This window comes from Mastomys coucha, unplaced genomic scaffold (assembly GCF_008632895.1).
Source record: "Mastomys coucha isolate ucsf_1 unplaced genomic scaffold, UCSF_Mcou_1 pScaffold7, whole genome shotgun sequence".
NCBI lineage: Eukaryota > Metazoa > Chordata > Mammalia > Rodentia > Muridae > Mastomys > Mastomys coucha.
In genome coordinates this window covers 80,637,038-80,660,566 of record NW_022196913.1, presented here as the reverse complement: position 1 = coordinate 80,660,566, position 23,529 = coordinate 80,637,038, and the positions used below count along the sequence as shown (strand labels likewise).

The following is a 23,529-nucleotide window of genomic DNA, read 5'->3' as shown; positions in this document are numbered from 1 at the left end:
GCTGCAACTACCAACATAGTGACACACTCACATGGGCAGTGATTCCTTTATTTTACTATCCAAAATCTCTTTGTACATGGCAGCTGACATCACCTCTTCCATCGGACACATGATGCCGTATTCCTCACAACCATTTTCTTGAACCAAGGGGTCTGTCTTGTGTGGGTCAAACATTATGTTATTTGGTGTGACTAGCAGGACACCACTGACTGTGCCCTAGGAGGAAAAAGAAAGCACCATTCAATCTCCAAGATTCCTAATTTCATAAAAGATGCTAGATACCTCTACTAAGTTCTCTTTCTGACTTCTGGCCATCTGCTGTCTACATAATCTAGTCAGGCACTGTGGCACTTTCATGAAAATGTGCTTTTCTACTAAACTATGTATTTTTTTTCCTCAGTAGAGACAGAATTCAAAGAATATCATGTTCTGCCTAAAACAAATCATGAGAGGAATAAAGTTTAACAAAGTAAAATAATGGCTAGATAAGGAAGAAAATACAGTGCACAAGACCAGGTTTCACAGGAAACTGTCCCCCACCTCCTGTGTTCTCCCAATACTAGTACCAAATGCAGCTCCATGTGCACCAATATTATGGATGGTAAAGGAATAATTTCATAGAAACATAGTTTGCAAAACATAACCAGTTTTGCTTGAATTTGCCATTCATCAGCTTTGGGACTTTCAGAATGCAAAGTTTTGGGCAAATTTCTTCATCTGTAAAGTTGGTAGATTAGATAAAATTCAGAGTAAGCTATAACTGTTTTTTTATTCATCATTAAAGACTATGAACTGTAAATGAGTTTATATAAACAGTGATATAAATCTTAAGAATCTATTCTTTTATCAATGAAGGTTTATAAACAGTTGACAGCATTGGTAGGAATAAATACTTACTCTTTCATATATATCAAACCCTGTATGTATACTGGTAACTTGACTCTCATAATCCTAGCTCTGAAATAGGCACTACTTGTGAACTGTTCTGAAATATCCTATTCTACAGACATGAAAACAAAGACTGAGATAAGTGGGCAATTTCTCCAAAAGAAAGCAACCAGTCTGGGTAGTCTGTCCCTTCACCATATGGCAACTATACACGTCACAAAGTATCCATACTCCAAATCAAGTGGCAAACAGTCCTTACTCTCAATTTTAAACTTTTGTTCCAAGAGATTTTGTATGCATAAAAGTAAAAAGCCTGACAAATTTCTGAAAATCCAATGTTTATTTAAAGTCATCTTGTTCTTTCCTGAAGTACCAGGAAAAGAGAAAATAAGACTTGGTATCAATACTATTCTTTCAAGTTCAAACACAGGCACAGTCAATTCAAACAAAATGTGGTGTTAAGTTATGGCAGAAACCACCTTTACAGGACTAAGCAAAGAAAGCTTGAAAAAAATCTCCTGATGAAACCTCCTGAATAAGTGAGAAGATGCAACTGTAGCAGGTCTTATAGGTATAAAAGACTTATAGTAAACCTATGTCATATAAAAATAAGTATATAGGGGGTGCATTTTGGTGGGTAAGTGATCTAAAACAGTTCAACTAGCACTTCTTTAAAAGACACTGTTTACTGTGTGTGCTTATGTGCATGTTATGTGACAGATCAAGTGCAAGGTGGTCAGAGGACACCTTACAGAGGTTAGTTTTCTCCTTCCAAGGGTCTTTCTGCTCCCAATGGCCCTGTGGGTAAAGCTGCCACTCCAGACAACAAATCTCCTTAAAAACTGGTAACTTTATATAAACTTTAGCTTACTGGGCCTTTGAACAGTGTTTTCATGAGAATCATTTACAGCAGTTTATACCACTAAAGCATATGCAAACACAAACCAATGAGAGCCAGTAAAGTATTACACAGGACACTACATTGCTGGGATAACCCAATAGTACACAAACAAGGCCACAGTGCGTGCACTGTAACAAAATCTTAAAAGGTTTCTAACCTTTTGTTTCTTTTGCTGCTTCAATTTCTGTAAACTAAAGACTTTGAAAAATGAAAGCAAGTGATTGGTTAAAATTAAGCAATATATTCCACATACTCCAAAAGAAATTTTGTAAGTTTTACTTGTATATGAATTTTAACTAATATTTTCTTTCCTGGGTTTTGTGTTTATTTTTGGAAATACTGAGGAAGGATCCTAGAGCATCTTGCACTCAGAGCTATAACTGAGTGATGTAGCTATCACTGTGCTACAACCCCAACCTGGAGCAGACTTGGCTCACAACATCAACATGTCGCATATTACATTTTAGAGTACTTTTAGGAGATAATTGTAAGTAGCTACAAATGAGCAAAAGGTCCAGTGTAATACAAATGCTTCCAGTTATGCATATACATTAACTCTACAAACGGCCTCAGAGTTGCTTCTAATTTCTGAACTAACCTATGAGACACCTTACCCACTAGATAATCAGTCTGTTTTAACTTTCTAGGAATCCACCCTTGGGGCTAAAAGGATACACAGAGAAATCCTTCAAACTTCTTTCCTCAAAGTCAAAGTTATGAAAATCCCAAGAATTTATCATTTCAAGCTCAATTGACTAAAAGTCTAAAATTATACACTACTAAAATTATACACACTTTATAATAACAGCATGTTAATACTTCTCAAAAGAAGTGGAATGACTATAGCAGTATCTACCACTATCCACCAGAGCGGAATTCAGGACAAGGATCCCCAAGATTAATATGAGTTTTTCATGATCAATCAATTCATCCAGATAATATAAGAATGCTAATCTCCACATCTAATAGTACTCTGAAAATCCACAAATTACAATTAGAAACTTATAGAACTGAAAACAGAAAACTACCCTTTGCAATGAGATAGTTCTACTCACCTGTTAATAATTTAAGGAAGAAAGGAAGGAAGGAAGGAAGGAAGGAAGGGAGAAGAAAGGAAGAAAGGAAGGAAGAAAGGAAGGAAGGAAGAAAGGAAGGAAGAAAGGAAGGAAGGAAGGGAGAAGAAAGGAAGGAAGGAAATCAGTAGAGATACAAGAAAAGACCATCATTCAATTTGATTTCACTGATACTGCAAAATATTCCACTCAGCAGAAGCAAAACATATGTTTTTTTTGAAGCATACATGCAAGCTTTATCAAGAGATTCTAAGTCAGGAAATAAGTCCCACTATATTAAATTAAGCCTTCAAATGGAAGTAAGCATAGTCTCTGACCACATGGGGTCTCATCAGAAATTAGTTAACAGAAAGATACCTACAGCTGGCTGGTGGTGGTGCATACAGTTCTCAGGATGCAGAGGCAGGTGGATCTATGAGTTCAAGGCCAGCCTCGTCTAGAGCTAATTCTAGAACAGTCAGGGCTATACAGAGAAACCCTGTTTCAACAAAACAAAACAAAACAAAACAAACAATATCCCTAAGGTTTGAGAAATACATCAAAGTACTTCAAAGAATTAACACACCTCAAATACTTTCTACCATATAGTATATATTCACTGAAGATGAGTTAAATCTTGATTTGTATGTTATGTCATGTTTTCCAAAGCTAGCACTCCTGCTATAATCAATACTGCTTTTTTAAAGATGTGAGTTTAGCATCCTAGCAAAAACCATTACATATACTTTAAGGTAGAGACTCTATTTATATCCCACTACTTTTAATAACTGCCATAGATCATCAGACTCTAAGTCAGTCATGGGCAAGGTCCATTCTAAATCAAACATCTGGTTACCAAAACCATGGTAAACCAGTCAGGAGTGGCTGACACTATTGACTTAAGATGCGTCATGTGAGGCTTTCACAGCTCAGTAACAACTGAGACATGACAAAAGTTCACTCTAAGATGTCACTCATTACCTTGCCATTGGTGATATATTTGCAATTAATTTTAAGAAATTTTTCAGTAAATGCTTCTTCTTCTTCAGAAGTTGAAGAAACAACTCGTGCAGGCCGAATGCTGCTCCCAGCAGGCGGTGGAGGTGCTTCTTTTGGATGGACTACATCGGGAGTCTTAGGCAAAACAAAACAAAACACAAAATATGTGCTTAGAAAACTAGGTGCACACACTGTTCACGGCAAACAAATAACCTTCCCCAATAAATCCTACTCTCTTTCCCTCTCACCCCATTTAGATAAATACCCCAAAGTCTCACAAATTATAGAAATAATGGTATTTTCATTTTTAATGAAGATATTAAATACAGCAAAACTTTCAGTTTTGGATGCTTATAATAGAAGGATGGTACACAGCCAAGTTTTAGGTACCTGGGCACATGTGTGTGTGTACATGTGCTATTTGTATTTGTGGAGACCTGAGACTGATGTTCTTCAATGAATCATTATTGTATTTCCACCTTATTCTCTGAGGAAGCACCTCATAATCAAACCCAGAGTTTACCCATGTTTAGCCGAATTCCACACCTGGCCAAACAAGTAAGATGAAGCTGAGATTTAAGCCTGGGATGCTGACACAGAGCAAGTGCAATAATCAATAATATGATGGACAAAATGTTTCACCCCCAAAAAAGTAGATGACCCAGCACCATCAGTAAGTCCACGATGGCAAAAAGCTATCAACAAACTATATTTATAAAAGTTCAATTACTCCTGAATTATGGATTTATTGTCTAATATGAGTATTACTAGCTACCATGAAACCATGTTATTCACAGAACAACTATTTCAAAGGATACTGTCAAATGTTCTCCTTAAATGAAGATGCATCTCAGTGAGCAACATATGAGGCTCCCTCCTAGTCTCAAATCTTACAACTCCATAGTATCTATAGCAACTGGAAATCTCAATGTAATCCTACTACAAAGGTACAGAAGTTAGCTTGGCAAATGCTCAGGGTGTATCACAAAGAGACATTATCTTTCTAAAAGAATCAAAGTTGTTCAGGGGATTGTGATCAGACCTCAATAAAAATTCCATAAATGGGAATCATGTAAAATGTTATTATCTCTATGAAGAGCTTGTTTGAACTGAGAGTCTGTCTCTTGATGCAATGGTTTTGAAGCTCATTAGAGAGCTTCCTGACATTTCTCTGTAATTTTATTTTAGCTACAAGGAACAGAAAGGTCCTTGACTAGAAATACAGGTAGCTAGCTAGCATGAGTATTATCCCAACATTCAACTGTGAACAGCCAAAGGCTTGGCTAAGTGCAATCTCTCCACGTCTGTTGCTTTTTGCCTAGGCTGCGCTCTTACAGGGTGAAAACTTTACACACAGCCTAGTAACACAGAAGTAAAACACAAGAAGTGTTTCTCACGCAATATATACATATATGCATGTTATATAAATTTTAAAATATTCAGTAAAATCATTTGCCTCTTCCTGTAAGCTATATTTACTCACACATTAATTTATTTTTATTCTACTTCTTAGAACCAAGAAGTTGAGGAAGCTTAGAAACAAGATGCAGAATGAAATTTTTTTAGGTGAAGAAAAGTAGGGTACAATTTCTAGGGATTCATGCTGGCACTAGATCTTACTGAGATTTTATCATCAGTTTAAAAGAAAAACGGAATATTTTTAATAATTTTCCTGAGATTACAATTACAGGACTTTCCCTTCCCTTTCTTGTCTCCAGCTTCTCCTATGCCATCTTCTTTTTCAAATTCATGGTACTGGTGAGATGGCTCAGTAGTTAAGAGCACTGTCTAATCTTCCGGAGGTTCTGAATTCAATTACCAGCATCCATATGGTGGCTTACAACCATCTATACTGAGATCTTCTGGCATGCAGGTGTACATGGAGATAAAGCACTCATATACACAAAATAAATAAATTAAAAATCCAATTCATGGCCTCTTTTTCATTGCTGTTATATATACTTGTGTATGTGTGTATACATACATACCTATCCATAAATACATGAGTATGACCCTCTCAGCATGTATGAAGTTACTTGTTATTTTGGGGGATGACCACTTGGTAGTGGATAACCAGTTGGTGTGCTCTTCCCTGGGGAAGACTATCTCTCCCACTTTCAGCAGTCCTTACTTGCCTATAGTGCTTTGTCTAAGGTTGAGGCCTTGCTTATCAAATTCTAATTACAGAACAAGGCTCCCAACCAAAATTCAGAAGAAATTGTCACTCAGTAACTTACCCATTTGTGTGGTTGTATAAATATGAAAATTTAAAGTTCTATTTCACTGGATATTAACCATGAGACTTTCAGACAGAGACTATAAGACTGATTGTAGCATAATCTCTTAAAAAATATACACTAGGGGTTAGTGATCTAGATCAGCAGTTAGGCATATGACAGAGGAGCCCATGCTTGATTTCCCACATTTATATTGCAACTTACAAGTGCCTTTAACTATAGTTTCAGGGGATCTAGTACCCTCTTCTAACTTCTGCATGCACAGGCATACACATCAAACACATACACACATACATACACAGCAATCAATATACAATCAAGTACAAAACTTCAAGGTGCCAAATGACAATGACAGCAAGAGAGGGATATGCTCTGTTTGACTTAGAACATTAACAAGCATGTCCACATGCTTGTATGAAAAGTTAATCTTATTTCTGCATGTCTTCCATGTATAAGTAAAGAATATTTCCTAGTTGTTTTTAAATACTACTAGTACTGACCCAAACAAAACCTATGCTAATGTCTTTGTTTTCACAAAAGAAAAGGTAATTAAAATATATGATAAATATTAAAGTTAAGATAAAACTTCTCTTGAAATTATTGATTTGCTGCCCAAATGATACACTGAAATTTCAAGTCTCAAGACCCCCGAAATGGGGACTTGATATGGAAATTGGTTTACTTAGTTTTTCAACAGGCATATGGAAGCAGTGGAGCCCTTACCCTAGACAACAGGGAGAAGCAAGTCATGTGACAGCAAAGGCAGAAACTGAAGCAATACATTTTCAAGCCAGGGAGTTCTAAGCACTAGCAACAGAGTGTTCACTGCTTGCTAGATAAGCAGAAGACTGGCCTCACATGTTTTGAGAGGCGGTAATGGCCTTTGTAAACCACTAGAATTGAGGCTCTGGCTTCCAGGACTAGAGGACAATAATTTTCTGTTGTTATAAACACTCAACTTTTGATCTTTTATTAGAGAAATAGCAGAAAACTAACAGTGGCAATGGGGAAAATTTAAATAATTTAGAAAGCACATTAAGAAAGCCTACAGGGGCAGCTTGCTTTTCCCAAGGACCACAGGTCAGTATCCCTATTTAAATCAGGAGGCTCTCAACAGCCTGGAACCATCTCTAGGAAGCTCTCTACTGGCCTCCACAGGCACAGGCATGCATGTGCAGACATGCATACATTTAAATAAGTAATCAAAAACAACAACAAAAATCCCTAAAAACCATAGCTATTGAGTCCAGAAAGAAAAAAAAAAAGTGCAACATTTCCTTTTGCCCCTGCAGTTGTATCCATCCTTCTGATTATCAGCCAACTCTACTGCCAGTTTTATTTGATGAAGTTTTGTGCTTCATGTCCACACATCTTTTTACCTCTATGACCTTTCTAGTTTCTATGATGAGCTGTGACACATATTTTAATCTTGCATCACATACAGATGCATAGTATTGGATCTTGTTAGTCCATACAATAGGTACTTAAGGCAATTGGTGTTGTAATAAGACTGTCCCCCATAGGCTCATATATTTAAATATTTAGCCATCACTATTAGAAAGGATTAGCAGGTATGGCCTTGTTGGAGGAAGTATATCACTGGAAGTGGTCTCTGAGGTTTTAAAAACCCTGGCCAAGTCTAATGTCTCCTTCTCTGTCTGTGGACCAGAATGTAGGGGTCAACGGCTATCAACTACTTCTCCAGCACTAACTAGGCCTACCACACTTGCTGCCATGCTTTCCACTATGATGATAAAGAACTATGCCTCTGAAAACTATCAGGCCCCAGTTAAATGTGTTCTTTTATAAGAATTGCAGTGGTCACGGTGTCTCTTTATAGTAAGGGCATTAGTGACTTAAGGTAAGAAGTTAAGAATCCAACACAGGACCCAGACTGTCATATTTAACCCTCATCTCCACACAAAGTGACATAGTATGTGTCTCAATTCAGTTTCTAAAGGAGATGTTATAAGCACTGCAAATTAAATAAAGCTCTGGACTTCTGGATGAAAATGAGAGCAAGTGGTATTAAGCATGGGGCCATAGCAACAATGGCAGCACAACCCAATCACTTGTAAGAAGACACGGAATATGCTGGAACTCTGCTGACACCTTTGCGGTTTCCTCTTTGAATTGTACAGGTCTTTTCTAGGATCCTTTAACATTTTTAAAATTATTTTTCCTTAGTATGCTGTGCTTCTATTTCTACTGCTATTCAAATGTGTTACTACCACCTTTTATACCTACTATGCCATGAAGTATTTTAGGTTAATAAAACAACTCTGTGTATTCACTCTTTAGGTGAATACACAGAGTGAATATACTTCAACTTTACTACCCCATCTCCCCACATTATTACCTAAACATTCTCCCTTTGGGTTTCACTACCATATAGTTTTAGCTTTTCATATTACATATGAAATATGTATTTCATACTAGATTTACAGTGCAGAAGAGAAAGCAAAAGTGCACAAAACCAGGTTCGGGTTCTTCTAGGAGGTGAGGTGTAGGGCTCTGTCCCGATCACTGCTGACTGTTAACCTGACTCAACTAGCGTCACCTGGAAAGAAGGACCCTCCAGTAAAGGATTCTCCAGCTCCAACTGTAGCCATGTCAGTGAGAAGACTAGATTGGTGACTGCCGTTCGAGAACACAGTCATTGCTGCTGGCATCATCCCAGGACAGGTGGCTCTGAGCTGTGTATGAGTACTAGCTCAGCATAAGGCAAAGACCGAGCCAGTAAGCAGTATCCCTCCAGAGTTCTTCCTTCAGGTTTTCACCTGGAGTCCAGCCCTGACTTCCCTCAGGGAGAGATTACTGCCAGGAACTACATGTAAGCCATTAACCTCCTCTGATGTTAGTGTCTTATCAGAGCAACATTGCAGCTCCAAGGCAGAAAATGGTAGACCATGGCAGCTGTTTCCATATCCACTAACATTGGCTAAATTATTCTTCTGTTTCCATAGGCACAAACGGCTAGGTATTACTCCTCTCTTGGGGTGAAATTAATTACTGAACTGAGTGATCAATTTCCAATAAAGCCATAATTAACATACAGCATAAGTTCTGGACCCAAACTGTGTAACCTTGGATGCAAATATGTTTCTTCATCCATATGCAAATAAAAATTTAAAGACAATTATTTTTATGTGAAATAAATTATTTAAAAATATAAATGAAAACTTGAATAATAACAAAACTGTAAATATTTTAGTTTCATAAATACTGTACTAAACAAAGCTGAATATTCAGGAAGCTGATCAATTATTTATTGGAAATATTGACAAGTTCTGCAATAAACTCAGGAGAAAATTTAATAGATATGATTTAATATAATGCTAGAATGCAACATGCCTTATAAAGGTAACATTCAAATAGAATACTTTTTCTTCTAAGAATATATATTAGAAATATAATGGCACAGGATACAAACAATAGGTAGTTATAATGCAGAAATATAATCACCTTAGATATATAAAGAGTTAAAAAATTATCTTAGTTCCATAATAAATTTAATTTTAGGTAAAAAGAGAAAAAAAAACCCTTTAATTTATAAAAAGCAGTGCCCTGGTGAACACTTCATGAGCTCTTCCATTTCTTGACTACTCAGAGTAAGGGATACTTTCTGCACCACATCTTACAGCAAGTAACTCTGGTCAAGGGCTCACTCACAAGGCTTTGTTACTCTCTCAATCTTTCACCTGCATAGCAAAGTACAGATGAGCATCCTGTCGGGGAGGAAATCTGCTCACCTGCTCTCTCTTTCTCTCTCTGTCTGTCTGTCTTTCTCTTTGTGTCTCTGTCTGTCTGTTTTTCTCTCTGTGTCTGTCTCCTCTCTCTCTCTCTCTCTGTCTCTGTCTCTCTCTGTCTCTGTCTCTCCCCCCAACCCCACCTCTTTCTCTGGCTCCATCTCCTCTAAGCTTCCAAATAAAGCCAGGAGGTAGAGATGTGGTCTGAAGGTAACACCACAGGTTTCTAGTTAAAAGAGGTACTGCAATTTACTCTAAATAAGTCTACTTTTAAAGCTAGAAGCTCAATCTAAATCCATTTCCGACCACATTTTTCTTGTTATTTCTACTTCTGTATCAAACTTGGCACATCCCCTGAATGGTAGAAACATCTTCCAGTTGTTATTGTGTTATTAATCAGCAATATCCATCATAAAACTCTGACCTCCACTGTTATCAATGACAATAAATATAATGCAGATTGACTCAATCTCAAACTCACTCTCTCTCTCTCTTTTTTCTTTTTTTAGGTTTTTCGAGACAGGGTTTCTCTGTATAGCCCTGGCTGTCCTGGAACTCACTCTGTAGACCAGGCTGGCCTTGAACTCAGAAATCCGCCTGCCTCTGCCTCCCAAGTCTGGGATTAAAGGCGTGCGCCACCACTGCCCAGCTAATCTCAAACTCTTAAGTGCTCAGAAATCCACACGACTCTCATCAGTGCAAGTACAAGCAGCACAACCCACTCCTGACCGTGGGTTGCAGGCTGCTCTCGGAATCGGGCACACCCTGGACACTCCCAACATGGAGGAAATAAGAAGTCTGAACTTAGAATTGCTTTTAGTCACAAGGTTTCCATCTCTCCCCCTTTACCCATTCTTGTCTCCCTTCCACCACTTCTTCATATAAGGTGTGTTTGTGCACATGAGTTGTGTGTGTGTGTGTGTGTGCGCACACACAAATACAAATTCCAGAAAATAAATATTCAAACTGGACATAATTTTATCTCATGTTTGTTAAGTATAATTCCATGAAAAATTAAATTGCATATGATATTTCTATGCAATATAAATACCATTATTTTATCTGGTGACATTACCATTACCACCAGAGGTTTATCAATCCAAGCTAAGCACTTTAACAAAATAAAGGGATCTACTCTCACTTTAACCATAGTAAAGTAGAAAGAAAGCACACACAATGCTTAACATGTACACTGTGATCTCTACATAGCAATGACTGAAAAGTAGAGTACTCACAGTGGTTTTATCAAATTCAGCCTCAGATGATGTTGGCGACAGAGGACTTACAGGGCTTAGGGACGGGGAACTCTCAACACTAGAGACATATTCAGGATCAGGAACATATAAAACCTGGAAGAAAATGTTCACGTACAGCTTCAACAAAACAAATACTAATGATCAAATAATGTTCTATAGCAAACATTATTTACTAGTGACCTTCAGCATAAAAAGAAAAAAATCATAAGAGTAGGGCAGTATTTTATATATCATAACAATCATGAAAAACAAAAACACTTTAAATTGATTGAACAAATTAATTTGGAAATGGCTATTAAAATAAGCTGTTGAAAAACACTTCTGAATTATTGTATTACTATATTACAGTACTCAATTACTCCTCATCCAGAAGGGAACTTAGCAATAACTAGAGAAACTGATTGTACATATTTCCTTGACCCAACAATTTTATATATAGAATTTATGCTGTGGGATATATATATAAAATAGAAACGTACAAGTGTTTACTACAGCTGTGTTAACATTAGCAAGAGAGTAGCAACACACTAAGTCCTACTGTGTAGCCAGTTAAACAGTAGTATATCAACACTGTCCATCACTACAGACAAGGAAAATTGTTAGAGTTCCCTACTTAAATACACCATTTTCTAAAGGTCACAGACAAGCTTAACGATCCAAACAAAATCCCTTGATAAAGGCTAGACTATTTCTGCAAGATTTAATTTGTTAACTACTTTTATATAGAGAACAAGTTTTAGTTGGAAGGATACTTTACCTTTAAAATCATTGGAATTCTGTCAATTTACATGAACTGCTTTAAGTTTTTTAAAAAATTCTATTAGACTATAGTTGAAGCAAAACTTAAAATTATTTTCAGTTGTTTTAAAAAGAGAATTAAAAGATGTAACTGATACTTTTATCTGGCCAACAGGATTTGTTCCCCAAACACAAAAAACTATTCTCATATTTTCTACATTGTTAACTATGTAAAAATGAATATATTTTACCTAATAATTTTAAACATTGATACATTTAAATAATAGCAATACCTGTCCAGTCACGACTGCTCGGGAGAATAACTTATTTAACTGAACAAGTTCATTGGGTGTGGTATCAAATTTCAGGGCTATGCTATTCAAAGAATCCCTTGATTCAACCTGTTTAAAATGAAAAACAGATTACTTTCATTAGTTAAAATAGTAAAATTAAATTATAAAATTGAGTGATGATGCAATATTAATACATCTTGAAAACAATCTTATATTTGGTCCATAAACTGTAACTTCTGAGAAAACTCTCAAGAAATATCACATTGTACAATGATCTCAACCGACTAAGACAGAGAGCATGGATGTTAAAAACATGTAGTTTACCACAGTCTACACTGGCCAACAACTCAGTTCCCAAATACAAGTACAAATGTTAAAGCATGCTCACTTTATAAAAGCATTAGAAGGGCTGAAGAAGAGATTGCTCATGGGCTAAGAGCTTGAACTGCTCTTACAGAGGACTAGACTTTAATTCCCAGTCCCCAGGCAGATGGCTCACCACAGTCTGTAATTCCAGCTTCATAGAGCTGGGTTACCTTGCCTCATGTGCATATACCCTCACCTCACCACAGCCATGTTAGAAACAAAAAGAAAGCTCAGCACTGCAGCTGGATGGAAGAGGAGAACTGCAATTTCCAAAACAGGAAGTAACAGAGGAGAATGCAAGCACCTGGGAAGGGAGGATCACAGGAAACAAAATCTGTGACACAGGTCATGAAACTCACAAGAACATGTGAGAGAGAAGAGAGAGACCTTAAGGAAAGGGCAAAGAGAGGATGAATAGAACATGGGTGACATGAAGACCCAGGGAGGACTGTCTAGAGGAAGGAAAGGAATCAGCCAGAAGAGACGGGTGCTTGGGGAAGAGGAACCAATTAGAACAAAGTATAGAATGCCACATACATAAGAAAATTCCAAAATGAAGCTGACTATTTTGCAGGTCACTTGAAATTTAACCAAAAAAGCAAAGGACAAAAAATGTACAAGTAGGGAGGATGGATGATAAACAGCAGCAGAAAGAGAATGTTGATGGATTTAGTAACTGAAAAATACTTTAGTAGAAAGGTATACAGAATTATCAAAAATGATACCGTATGTGTATAAATATGTATGGAGAGTTTGTGATCACATGTTTGCGTGTGTCTATACACATGCGTCCATGAATGTGTAGAAGTCAGAGGTCAATGAGCAGTGCCACATTCGATTGCTCTTTATGCTATATTTTCTCACAGTCTTTTGCTGATCAAGCTTAGTGATTATGCTATGCTGGCTGGACAACAAGCTCCAGGGATCTGCCTGCTTCTGTGTCCCCTCCCCTGGGACTACAGGCACACACAGGCCTGGGCTTTTACAAGGATCCTAGGGGTCTGAACTAAAATCCCCGTGTCACCAATGCCAGTACCTTACTAGCTGAGTTATTGTCAGACAATATGTGTGTAGAACCTTTTTATGGCCCACTCTAATTCCCAAAGTGATTTGATGATGAAAACTGCAGTGTGTGTGTGTGTGTGTGTGTGTGTGAGTGTAAGTAAGTGACCTTATTTTAGCTTTTAGGCTACCTAAAAATATAATGATTAATTTTATACCATCTAATATACTATTAGATTTATATTTAAGCTATCTAACATATATTTTTTGAATTGCTTGGCAAGTTTCTAAACTTGGATTAAAACAGCCCTGCCTTGCTTCAGCCTCCAGAGAGCTGGGACCACAACTGCATACAACTATGCCAACCATGATACCTGAGTATGGGATATGGAAAAGTTACGCTATATGAAGACTTGATAGACTTCATTACATGTTTTATAGATTATAGGAAAGTAGAGTATAAAACAACAATATCTTACCTAGCTTTCAAATTTCTTTCCTTTTATAATTTGACATGTTGAATAAAAGAAAAAATGAATCTAAAAAAAAGACCTGTTAGATTTTTTAATATGATTGCTTGTCAATGTGAGAGTTTTAAGAGTCAATCATAAAGTAAAGAAAAAAAATTCAAGTTTTTAATGGCCTTCCCTCACTCCACAATAAATTGTTCTCATTTTAATTTTGCTCCTCATTTATTCCATGACAAAAATGGAAAATTTCTAAATTCAAAACCAATAAAATTATATTGTTCATAATCATGACATCAAAAACTCTATATTATACATCTTTATGGCATAAAATACATCTGGTATCTCAAATCTTATTTTTTAAACATTCAAGAATATACTTAATTGTATTACTTAACCTTTTATTATTTGAATGCATTTGCTCATTCCAACCATGTAGGCACAAACATGCATAATTTTGGGTTGTAATGGTTTTAAAATCCAATTGCTTTTAATAGCAGTTAATTTAATTCTATCTAAAGGTATAGTTTCTAGCCCTTTGGAAATGTTTAATACAGCGAATTATGGCAAAGTACTTATGTGTGTGTGTGTATATACAGTGTAATACTGAGTAATAAATACAGTTATAATGTTAGAAAAACACAAAGTAACAAAATTAATCTGAATTTATATATTTGCTTTACAAAACATTTGGCACCATCTAAATCATGTTTACATTCAACCATGTAAGTAAAGTGCCACACTTCAAAATTAATTTGTTGTCATCTCAGCTGTCTGCCATAACCAGGAATGAGAAAGACTAACACTATCTGAGGCTTGTTTGAAGAGCAGCAGAAACCCTGCTTTCATGGCTGAGAAAACTCAGAACTCAGCCTAGTTTGTAAGGCTGCCATCCGTCAGCAGCACGAGCATTAGCACCGCTGCGAACTCAATTATGAGCACAGTCTTCAAAAGGTAAATATTTCCTAAAAGCTTCATCTAATAGAATTACTGCCATGTAGGAACTCTGACTCTAAGTTATCATCACTATTAAATTTAACTTGCCAGAATACAGTAAGAAAAACAAATCATAAAATGCAATTAAGAATCAAGAGTTATTATTAAGGAAAGTAACACACAAAAATGTCCGATTTTTAAAGCAAGACGATTAACAACACGTGACTCATCTGCAGTCGAACAGAAAATGCCTTTGGTAAGACTGTTTCAGCAATAGATTGCTTCTGCCACAGTAACTTACAGTATATTCAATAGTTCCTTTAGGCTTCTGAAAAGACATCCTTCTCCCATCTTTCTTGTCTAGCGTCTTCTTTTGGCCAGTGTCTAAAAGGAAGCAAACACCTGTTAAACAACAACTGCAGAGGGTGCTTAAAGCCAGACAGAAACTCACTAATTTAGAGGGGCATTTTTATTATTGTTATTACTATTAACTAATGTCTAAAAAAAGATACCATTAACATATGCAGGAAAAATTCTCTATAGACAATAAAGACAGAGATTTAGTGTATGGTTCTATACAAAAATATATCATTTTAGATTAAATGGTAATTATTTTTCAGTTGTTGATTTCACATGGCTCTTTTATTATCAGCAACAGGGGCTGGACTGAGGCTTCAGTGGTTAGGAGCAGTGGCTGCTCTGTTCTTCTCAAATGTCTGAATTCAATTCCCAGCAACCAACTTGTTGGCTCCCTGTGATGGGATCTAATGCCCTCTTCTGGTATGCAGACATAGATATAAAGCACTCTTTTACATAAAACATATAAACAGCCAGGTGGTGGTGGCGGCGGCGGCTGCGGCGGCGGTGCACGCCTTTAGGCCCAGCATTTGGGAGGCAGAGGCAGGCAGATTTCTGAGTTCAAGGCCAGCCTCGTCTACAGAGTGAGTTCCAGGACAGCCAGGGCTACACAGAGAAACCCTGTCTCGAAATTACCAATAAATAAATAAATAAATAAATAAACAAACACACACACACACACACACACACAAATAAACCTTTATTTTCAGCCACTGTCAGCTACTGGCTTCAATCTTAAATCTGTGTTTGTGATTTTTCTCAGCTATTCTCCCTGTAACAATGACCACACGTACTACTGTGATAAAATACCACCTTACCTAAACATCTTAAATGATTAGCAGGAACCCACCTGAAGTACTAGTTCAAAGTTTAAGAATTAAATAAGATAGTAAACACAGCAAAGTACTGTATTTACCCAAAATTAAAACAATTCTCCAAGAAAGATTAGTTCTGAAACTAAAATAATCTAGAAAAATGCAAGTCTCCTGGTTCTCCCACTGACAGAACTTAACTGACACTTTGACTACATTAGAATTTTTACTTGTAACCGTCAGATCAGTTATAAAATAACTGATACTTAAATAATACTAAACAGTGTTTGAATCCCCCAAAGGCCAATTTAGAAACAGTTAAGGCTGCTCTAATATTTCCTAATAAGCAGGACCAGCTGCTATGAATTACAAAACTTTATATCTTCACTTCATCTGCTAAAGTTTAAAAATTGCCATGTGTGTTTGTAATTGCTGCCATTAAACTATAACCTCCACAATGTGTATGCTTCATTCTACAAGTTCCCTTTAGTACCTACCAATGGCCTGGAGTATGGCAAGCCACTAATTTGAATGGATACGTTCTGATACAATTTAAACTAGTACCACCATAATTCTTTTATCTGCAGTTCACTTTCCATAAAAAAAAGTTAAGACATGGGCCAATGAGATAGCTCAGCAGGTACAGGACCATTCCTACTCTTGGTGACTCCATCTCTGAACACCCACACAGAGCATAAATAAATAAATAAATAAATAAATAAATAAATAAATAAAGGTTAGACAAAGCATTACAGTGTGTATACCACAAAGATATCAGGGCAGATGTGTGGCAAACACAAAAACAGATGCATTTTTAACTCTGTATCCCAAACATATCTCGGGGACTCTAAGTGGAGAGGCTATTAAAAGTCAAGTATAAACAATGGGCAAAAGACAAAGGGAAGTCACAAGACAATGTGAACTAGGTTCACAGACAACTAGTGAAGTGCAAATTTAAATCACAATGAGGTACCTTTTCCCAAGTACCGGACTGAATGAAAATTTAAATGCTTAACTACATACTGTATGTAGGAAAATGGCACTATCCAGTATTTCTGGTAGAGTACAAAATGCTAAAATTCTTAAAAGGAATGTTAATTTTGTCCATCAGAACATTCTCTTAACCCTTCTGTATATATGTGAAACGTATAACTAATTTTCTGGGTGAGAAAATAGACTATCTTATAATAATTGTAAATTTTAAATCAAAATTTAATTCTGCTGCTTCATAAGTCACCAACAGAGGGAGCCAAAAATATAATGTAAAATAAGCCCACAGTTATTGCACTGTGTCATAGCCTTCCCTGCAGTGAAATGTAAAATAAATTTGATCATTCTCATGATGTCAGATACAGCCACAACTTCCTTTATCCAAAGGAACAAGAACAGAAATAAGTCTTCACAGTGATTAAGTAAGAGCTGACACTTTTATAGCTTTCTTTTTCCTGTGTCACCAATCAGAGATGACTCTCACACAGGTTGCTCTTCCACCAACACAAATCCTGGAGAAAAGATGGAAGTCCTAAAGGATTACTCTGAATACTGTATGCATGCCCATGAACCAATTCCCATTTTTGTTCCAGGTTAAATCACTGTGCATGAAATATCAAAGAGTTACTCAATAATTCATGCATGGAAAGCAAATCGACTGGAGGGAAAAGTGAAGAGCCTGGATTGCACACATATGAAACTGTCATTCAGTGCCACAAGACTTAAACCACAGCAAGCTTATCAAAATGAGAACTCTAAAGACAATACAGGAGGTCTACAGATCTGAAATAAGTGACATAAAACAGTGCTTGATAAAACCAACTGTGAATATTATAAACATGTAAATTGTAAAAGTAACAATGAATAAACACCAGGTTTATAAAAAGAAGGAATGGGAGACGAAACAGCTCATCATATTGATTATGTTTCACTAAAAATGAGTAAGATTCTAACAATACCAACTAGCTAATGCTTTGAAATGAGACACACCTTAGGAATAATCTATTCAGAGACAAGTATGATCCTTCATTAAGATCCGCTTTCCTTCTAACTTAGCATTTCTTTCTAAATCATCCTACATTTATTTCCCCAAGAGATTCTAGCAACAATGTTATTCCAATAATAGTCTCTGAATTTTCAGATTAAGTTGATTTATAAGTGTAGTCTTCAGAATGTATAGCTTCTTTACAGACAGATGAGTTCCACCAAAAAAAAAAAAAAAAAAAAATGTCCTGCACGTGCTCTTCTTCTAAAATCCAGTTTAGAATTCTGCTAAGTCAGTTTAACAGCTTAACAGGACACTCCACCCCACCCCCTTCACCCATGTCCCACACCTAAACACCTTCCATTGCTCATTGGGTTCTCTGTCATCCATTGTGACCCCAGTAAGCCTGATCCCCAGGGTCTGATGAATTCTCCTAGCATTTTGTCAGTTTCCCATTATCCTGTGTTCACTTACTCAGGTATAACTGGAAATGGTTAGACTCTCTTTCCTACTGCAAAATCCACTTTCTATAGTCCCTAAGACTATGTGATGATCTTAAATAAAGTTCCTGACCACTCTTGAACAAATATCCTTGAACTTTTCCTTTAACATTAGCTGTCATCATATTTATTGAATGTGGTGATTTTGACTTTTTAAAAATTATATCGAGATATTTGGCTTTTGGATTTATAGCTAGAATTTTTTATCTAGTATTTTCAGTTTACATTTGGCTGTGATCACTACATTTAAAATACTTATTAGCCATATTTCCTTAAGAGCTTTCATATGGGACATCACAAATACCACAAAAACATTTCCATTGCTACGAAGTCTAGAGGTTTCAGTATATAATCTAAAACTTGTAACTTAAAATCTAAACACCCTAACCTGCCCTCCACTCAGAGACCCTGAGATAAATGCATACCTGGATTGCTTCATCCATATATACAGCTGTTACACCCATCACTACTGACTGCATCAAAGGGTTTGCAAACAGACCTTTGGAAGGGCTGGGGGGTCAGGTGGCTTAGCTAGAAAACATGCTTCTTGGCAAGTGTGAGAACCTGATTTTTAATTCCCAGAAGCCATGTAAAGGCTCAGCAGCTATGGCAGCCCACTTGCATTCCCATGCTGTGGGAAGACTGGGGACAGGAGATCCCCAAGGCAAGGTGGTTAGCCAGAGTAGCAAGAAACTGAGCTCGCTCATGAGACTCCCTCAGGAGAGGCAGAGGAAGATACCTAGCATCAACTTTGGGCCTCCACACACACTGTCACACAAACGTGACTGCACAAGGAATATGTATCCACGAAGGCACACACACCACACAGAAATATACATCTGACTAAACAAAACAACAGAGTTCTGATACTGGAGTCTTAAAGGGTAATAGGGTTTTTTTTAGTGGTTATTTTGGTTATTTTTGTTATCTTACAGAGTTTTTCTCTTTACTCATAAAATCAGGAATAACTGTTTATCCTGGATGGCCAATCAGGTTGACCTTTGTCTTATGGATACTAATTTATACTTTTATATTGATATATAATATATATTTATATTTAAATCATACTGATTTACATTTTGCTCTTTTGATTAATTGCCACTAAACAAAAACTAGCCATCTCTGACATTTGTACTTGTTCTTGAAACATGTGCCTTTCTTAGAGGTGCACCAGTCATATAGTAAAAAATGTGGGGAGGCAGGGCGGTGGTGGCACATGCCTTTAAAACTCAGCACTTGGGAGGCAGAGGCAGGAGGATTTCTGAGTGTGAGGCCAGCCTGGTCTACAGAGTGAGTTCCAGGACGCCAGGGCTATCAGGAAAAACCCTGTTTCGAAAAACTAACTAACTAACTAACTAACTAACTAACTAACTAACTAACTAGTGTGGGGAGCCACTTTGACAAGTCAGTACACAAAAGGGCCTTGAATGGAGGGCTTGCTCTTCTTAGCTTCAGGATCACTCTCCTGTCTCAGTTATCTGCTGCCAATTACAGTCTGAAAATATTCAATGAAGTAATGCAAAAGCACATAATGGGCTCTCACAGAATTTATTTCACTGATCTTGTGGTTCAAATCCAAGGCAACAAAATGTAAATTTTTGTTTGTTCCTCAAATTAAGCACTCTGACAGTTATGCGAACCACTTCAACTCAGCTCTGTATTTCCAAAGGACAAATATAAAATTCAATAAACATTAAAGGAAACTGGGAGACAAGCTAAATTACTCAAGTTTTAAAAACAAACAAACCAAAAGCTAGTTAAACTCAATTTGTGAAGTGGAAGCATTAAGGATGAAACCATTCAAAAGCTCTGGGTTATTACTCACCCGCCCCCTTTTACTCCATCATTTTTCATCAGTTCTATGCTTACACATAACACTAACCTGTAATAAATGCCTTAATGTCCAGTTCAACAGTTTGCAGCTGGACAGTATTAAAGATACCAATAGCCCACTTTGAAGGCTTCAAAACAGGGCTCACTACTGAGGTCAGAACTTACAGACAGGACAATTACCATTTAGCAAAACTGGTTCCATTACTACTCCCACTTCCGCTAAGCCCTATGACCTTCCCACCCAGGGGTACGGTACTTAAAGGACCGAGATGGACTAGGGGGCCCTGCTTTGGTGTTCTCTCTCAGGCCAGTTAACAGAGGCATAATAAACTGGGCTATGGCAGATATTGGTGAGAGGTAAACCACACCCCTCTGCCACTCCAAATCCAGCTTGATATAGGAAACAGACTCAGTAAACAGAGAGGCAGAGCTGAATTATTTGTTTTAATTTTTTGTTTGATAATTTGTTTGATTAATTAATTGCTACACTTCTAGAGGTTGGGATTTTAAAAGAAGGACAGTTATGATATTGTTTTAGGTTCTAAGAGGTAAATGAGAAGAACGTTTACATGGTGCTATTTAAAGAATCCTGTCATCAATTGGGAAAACAGAATTGATAGCATTTTGACAAGTTGATATTTATGTTAATTTAAAACTTTAAACTTGTCAAAGCCATTGACCTGTATTTAATTAGTAGAGTACGATTTAGTAAATATTTTTAAAGGCTACACCGTGAAAGCTAGCACTAGCAAGCATGTTCAAGGTGGGGTACAGGTTCACAATGAGATCATAGGTGGTATTACACTGTTTCTTTTGTAATTTTTATTGGGAACAATGGTGCTGATTAGCACCCTGACTGTGCCTCCACAGTGTCTCAATTACCATTTTCTTACAGAGCTTTAACTCAAAAGTCAACAAACACTAAAAACTGACAAATGAGGGCCCTGCCCTGAGAGGAATCAGGCAGCAGTAACTCTGGCAGCCCAGTAACTGGGCTGTTTGTAGACAGTGCAAAATCAGAATGTGTGACCTAAAGTTTGTCTGGTCCCTCCATTAGTATCAAAACACGACACAGGAAAAAGCAGGATCTGGACAACAAACAGGGCTCCAGACTGCGACAACCTATCAGAATGTAAGGATCTCTAACAGGAAACATTGTCAAAGGACTCAGGTATTTTTTAAAGACAGGTATATAGAAATGTAAGCAAGCTGTAACAAACAAACACAAACCAGAAACCTATAAAATAAAACCTATCTAGAACAACAGCAGAAGCTAAAGGACTCAGATGTAAGAACAACTGTATCGAAGCCCAAACCCAACTGTAATGTTCAAAGAAGAAAATTCTCATTTTAAACAAGGACTGCTCAGAAATCTTAAAAGTGGTTATATACAAATGCACTTGTGCTGCTCCTTAAAACCTGGAAAATGTTAGTTTAGGTAGCTGCACTTAACTCTGTGCATGCTAGTCAGAGGCTCTGCCTCAGCTGTATCCTTAGCAATCACTCATTGTAAGACAGGGAGTAAACAAACTTCATGTGGTCTTCAGAACTCTGCATCCTAACTTTAGACAGGCGATGTTTTTAATGGCTGCATGCTATTCCCAAGCAGTCTCGATTATCTTTGTCACCAGATTTACTCCCAATGATAAAAACTCCGGAGCAGAGAACCTCTCAGATCATTTTATCCAACCACATTCACACACAGAGAAATTCAGGCCTAGAGGGATTTGGTAACTTTTCTAAGTTCTTTCACAAGTTAAAGCTAGGACGAACCCACCCACTTACTGTGGTCACACCACCAAAAGACATCTCAGGGCCTCTTTAAACTGTGAAATCTGGGGCAGCACAAACATTAGAGTGTACAAGGAACTCACAAGCTGTTTCAACAGAAGAGACTTCTGTAAAGCTTCTGAAGCTGTGTAGGTCTGAAGAAAAATGTCAGATGTAGTGGTGTGCTCAAGGTATGTTCAAAAATGAAAGCTCTGTATGTCTGTGCATATCTGCCAGACATTAGTTATATCCCTTTCTAGTTGGGTAGTCCACATATGCAATCATCCATCCAGAGATTAACCAACAGCAACTGTCTTCAAGTAGGAAATTGAATTTCATTTATTTATTTATTTTTTTACTCATTCTCAAGTATAGCTCTTTATTCCTGGTCTCAACTTTAAATTTTTTCTTAATCCAGCCAATAACTTTACAAAATTACCCCCCCCAACACACACACACACCCCTTTTGTTCTTTCTAATTTCAAGAACAGAAATCAGGAGTTCTAATGAAAGAAGACAAAATGAGCAAAGTAAAGAAAGATATATTTAAAGGAACACGCTGAAACGAGATTTTATAAGTCCAGTTTCTTCAAAGTATAAGTTACATACCCACACACAGTGATGGATACTCATTATTACTTCAATGCTCCATAATAAATAGTGGTGCGGGTTTATAGATAAATTTTATGTATTTCGTGACTTTTCTCTACTTTTAAAATTGAACTGCTCATACAGCCACCTTTAAAGCACCCACAAACAAGGTGAAAAAAAAAATTACATGACCGATCCCACAGAAAGCCAATAAAGCTGGAAAAGCTACCATATGCATTACACCAGAATGCATAGGCAGCACTTTACACTTCTCGGTAAGGGATCGGTATCATGTCATTATAACTTTTTAAAATGAGTAGCCCCATGTTGCCGCTGTGGACGAGAAGGCACAGCGGCTCAATACAAATCCGTGAGAAAAGTTTCCACGTTCGGCCTGGAGAAAACACTCGGTGCAAAACTCACGTAGGTCCCCAGAGGAGGGAAGTGCTCCCGATTACAAAGTACCATTTGTTTTTGTTTTTAAAGTTGGGATACCAGCCCTAGCAGCTGGCTCGCACCCAAAAAAAAAAAAAAAAAAAAAAAAAAAACCGACTGACCAAAAAGCAAAGGCTGCGCAGACACGGCGTTCTGGAAGTCTAACTCCGTGGACGTCACAACTGGCTGGAGGAGGCAGAGGAGAGGGGAGGATCACACACTCAATGGAGACGAGTCGCTGGCGCCTGCCCCGGGGCAGGAAGGGCCACCACGCAGCTGCGTGGCTCCGGGCCCCCGCACACCTGCGCGACCGACAGCACACCTGCCCGTGGCGCCGCCTCCCCGGTCCGGGCCCCGGGTCCGCGCGCCGGG

General features: G+C 37.4%; 1 protein-coding gene across 10 annotated transcripts in view; it reads right to left on the bottom strand.

Moving 5' to 3' along the window:
* Oxr1 (oxidation resistance 1) overlaps positions 1–23,529 on the bottom strand; it is a 415,574-nt gene that overhangs the window by 42,656 nt on the left and 349,389 nt on the right. For 5 of the 10 annotated variants that reach the window (XM_031359077.1, XM_031359079.1, XM_031359081.1 and 2 more), the window contains 5 exons: positions 15,186–15,268; positions 12,114–12,221; positions 11,062–11,175; positions 3,823–3,975; positions 32–216 (listed from right to left, as the gene is read on the bottom strand). In XM_031359077.1, the coding sequence (XP_031214937.1) occupies positions 32–216; positions 3,823–3,975; positions 11,062–11,175; positions 12,114–12,221; positions 15,186–15,268 (643 nt within the window). Of the gene's footprint in view, positions 1–31; positions 217–3,822; positions 3,976–11,061; positions 11,176–12,113; positions 12,222–15,185; positions 15,269–18,033; positions 18,058–22,740; positions 23,073–23,145; positions 23,245–23,279; positions 23,494–23,529 lie in introns of those variants that run through there. The other 5 variants (XM_031359084.1, XM_031359087.1, XM_031359082.1 and 2 more) reach the window with 4 other exon arrangements.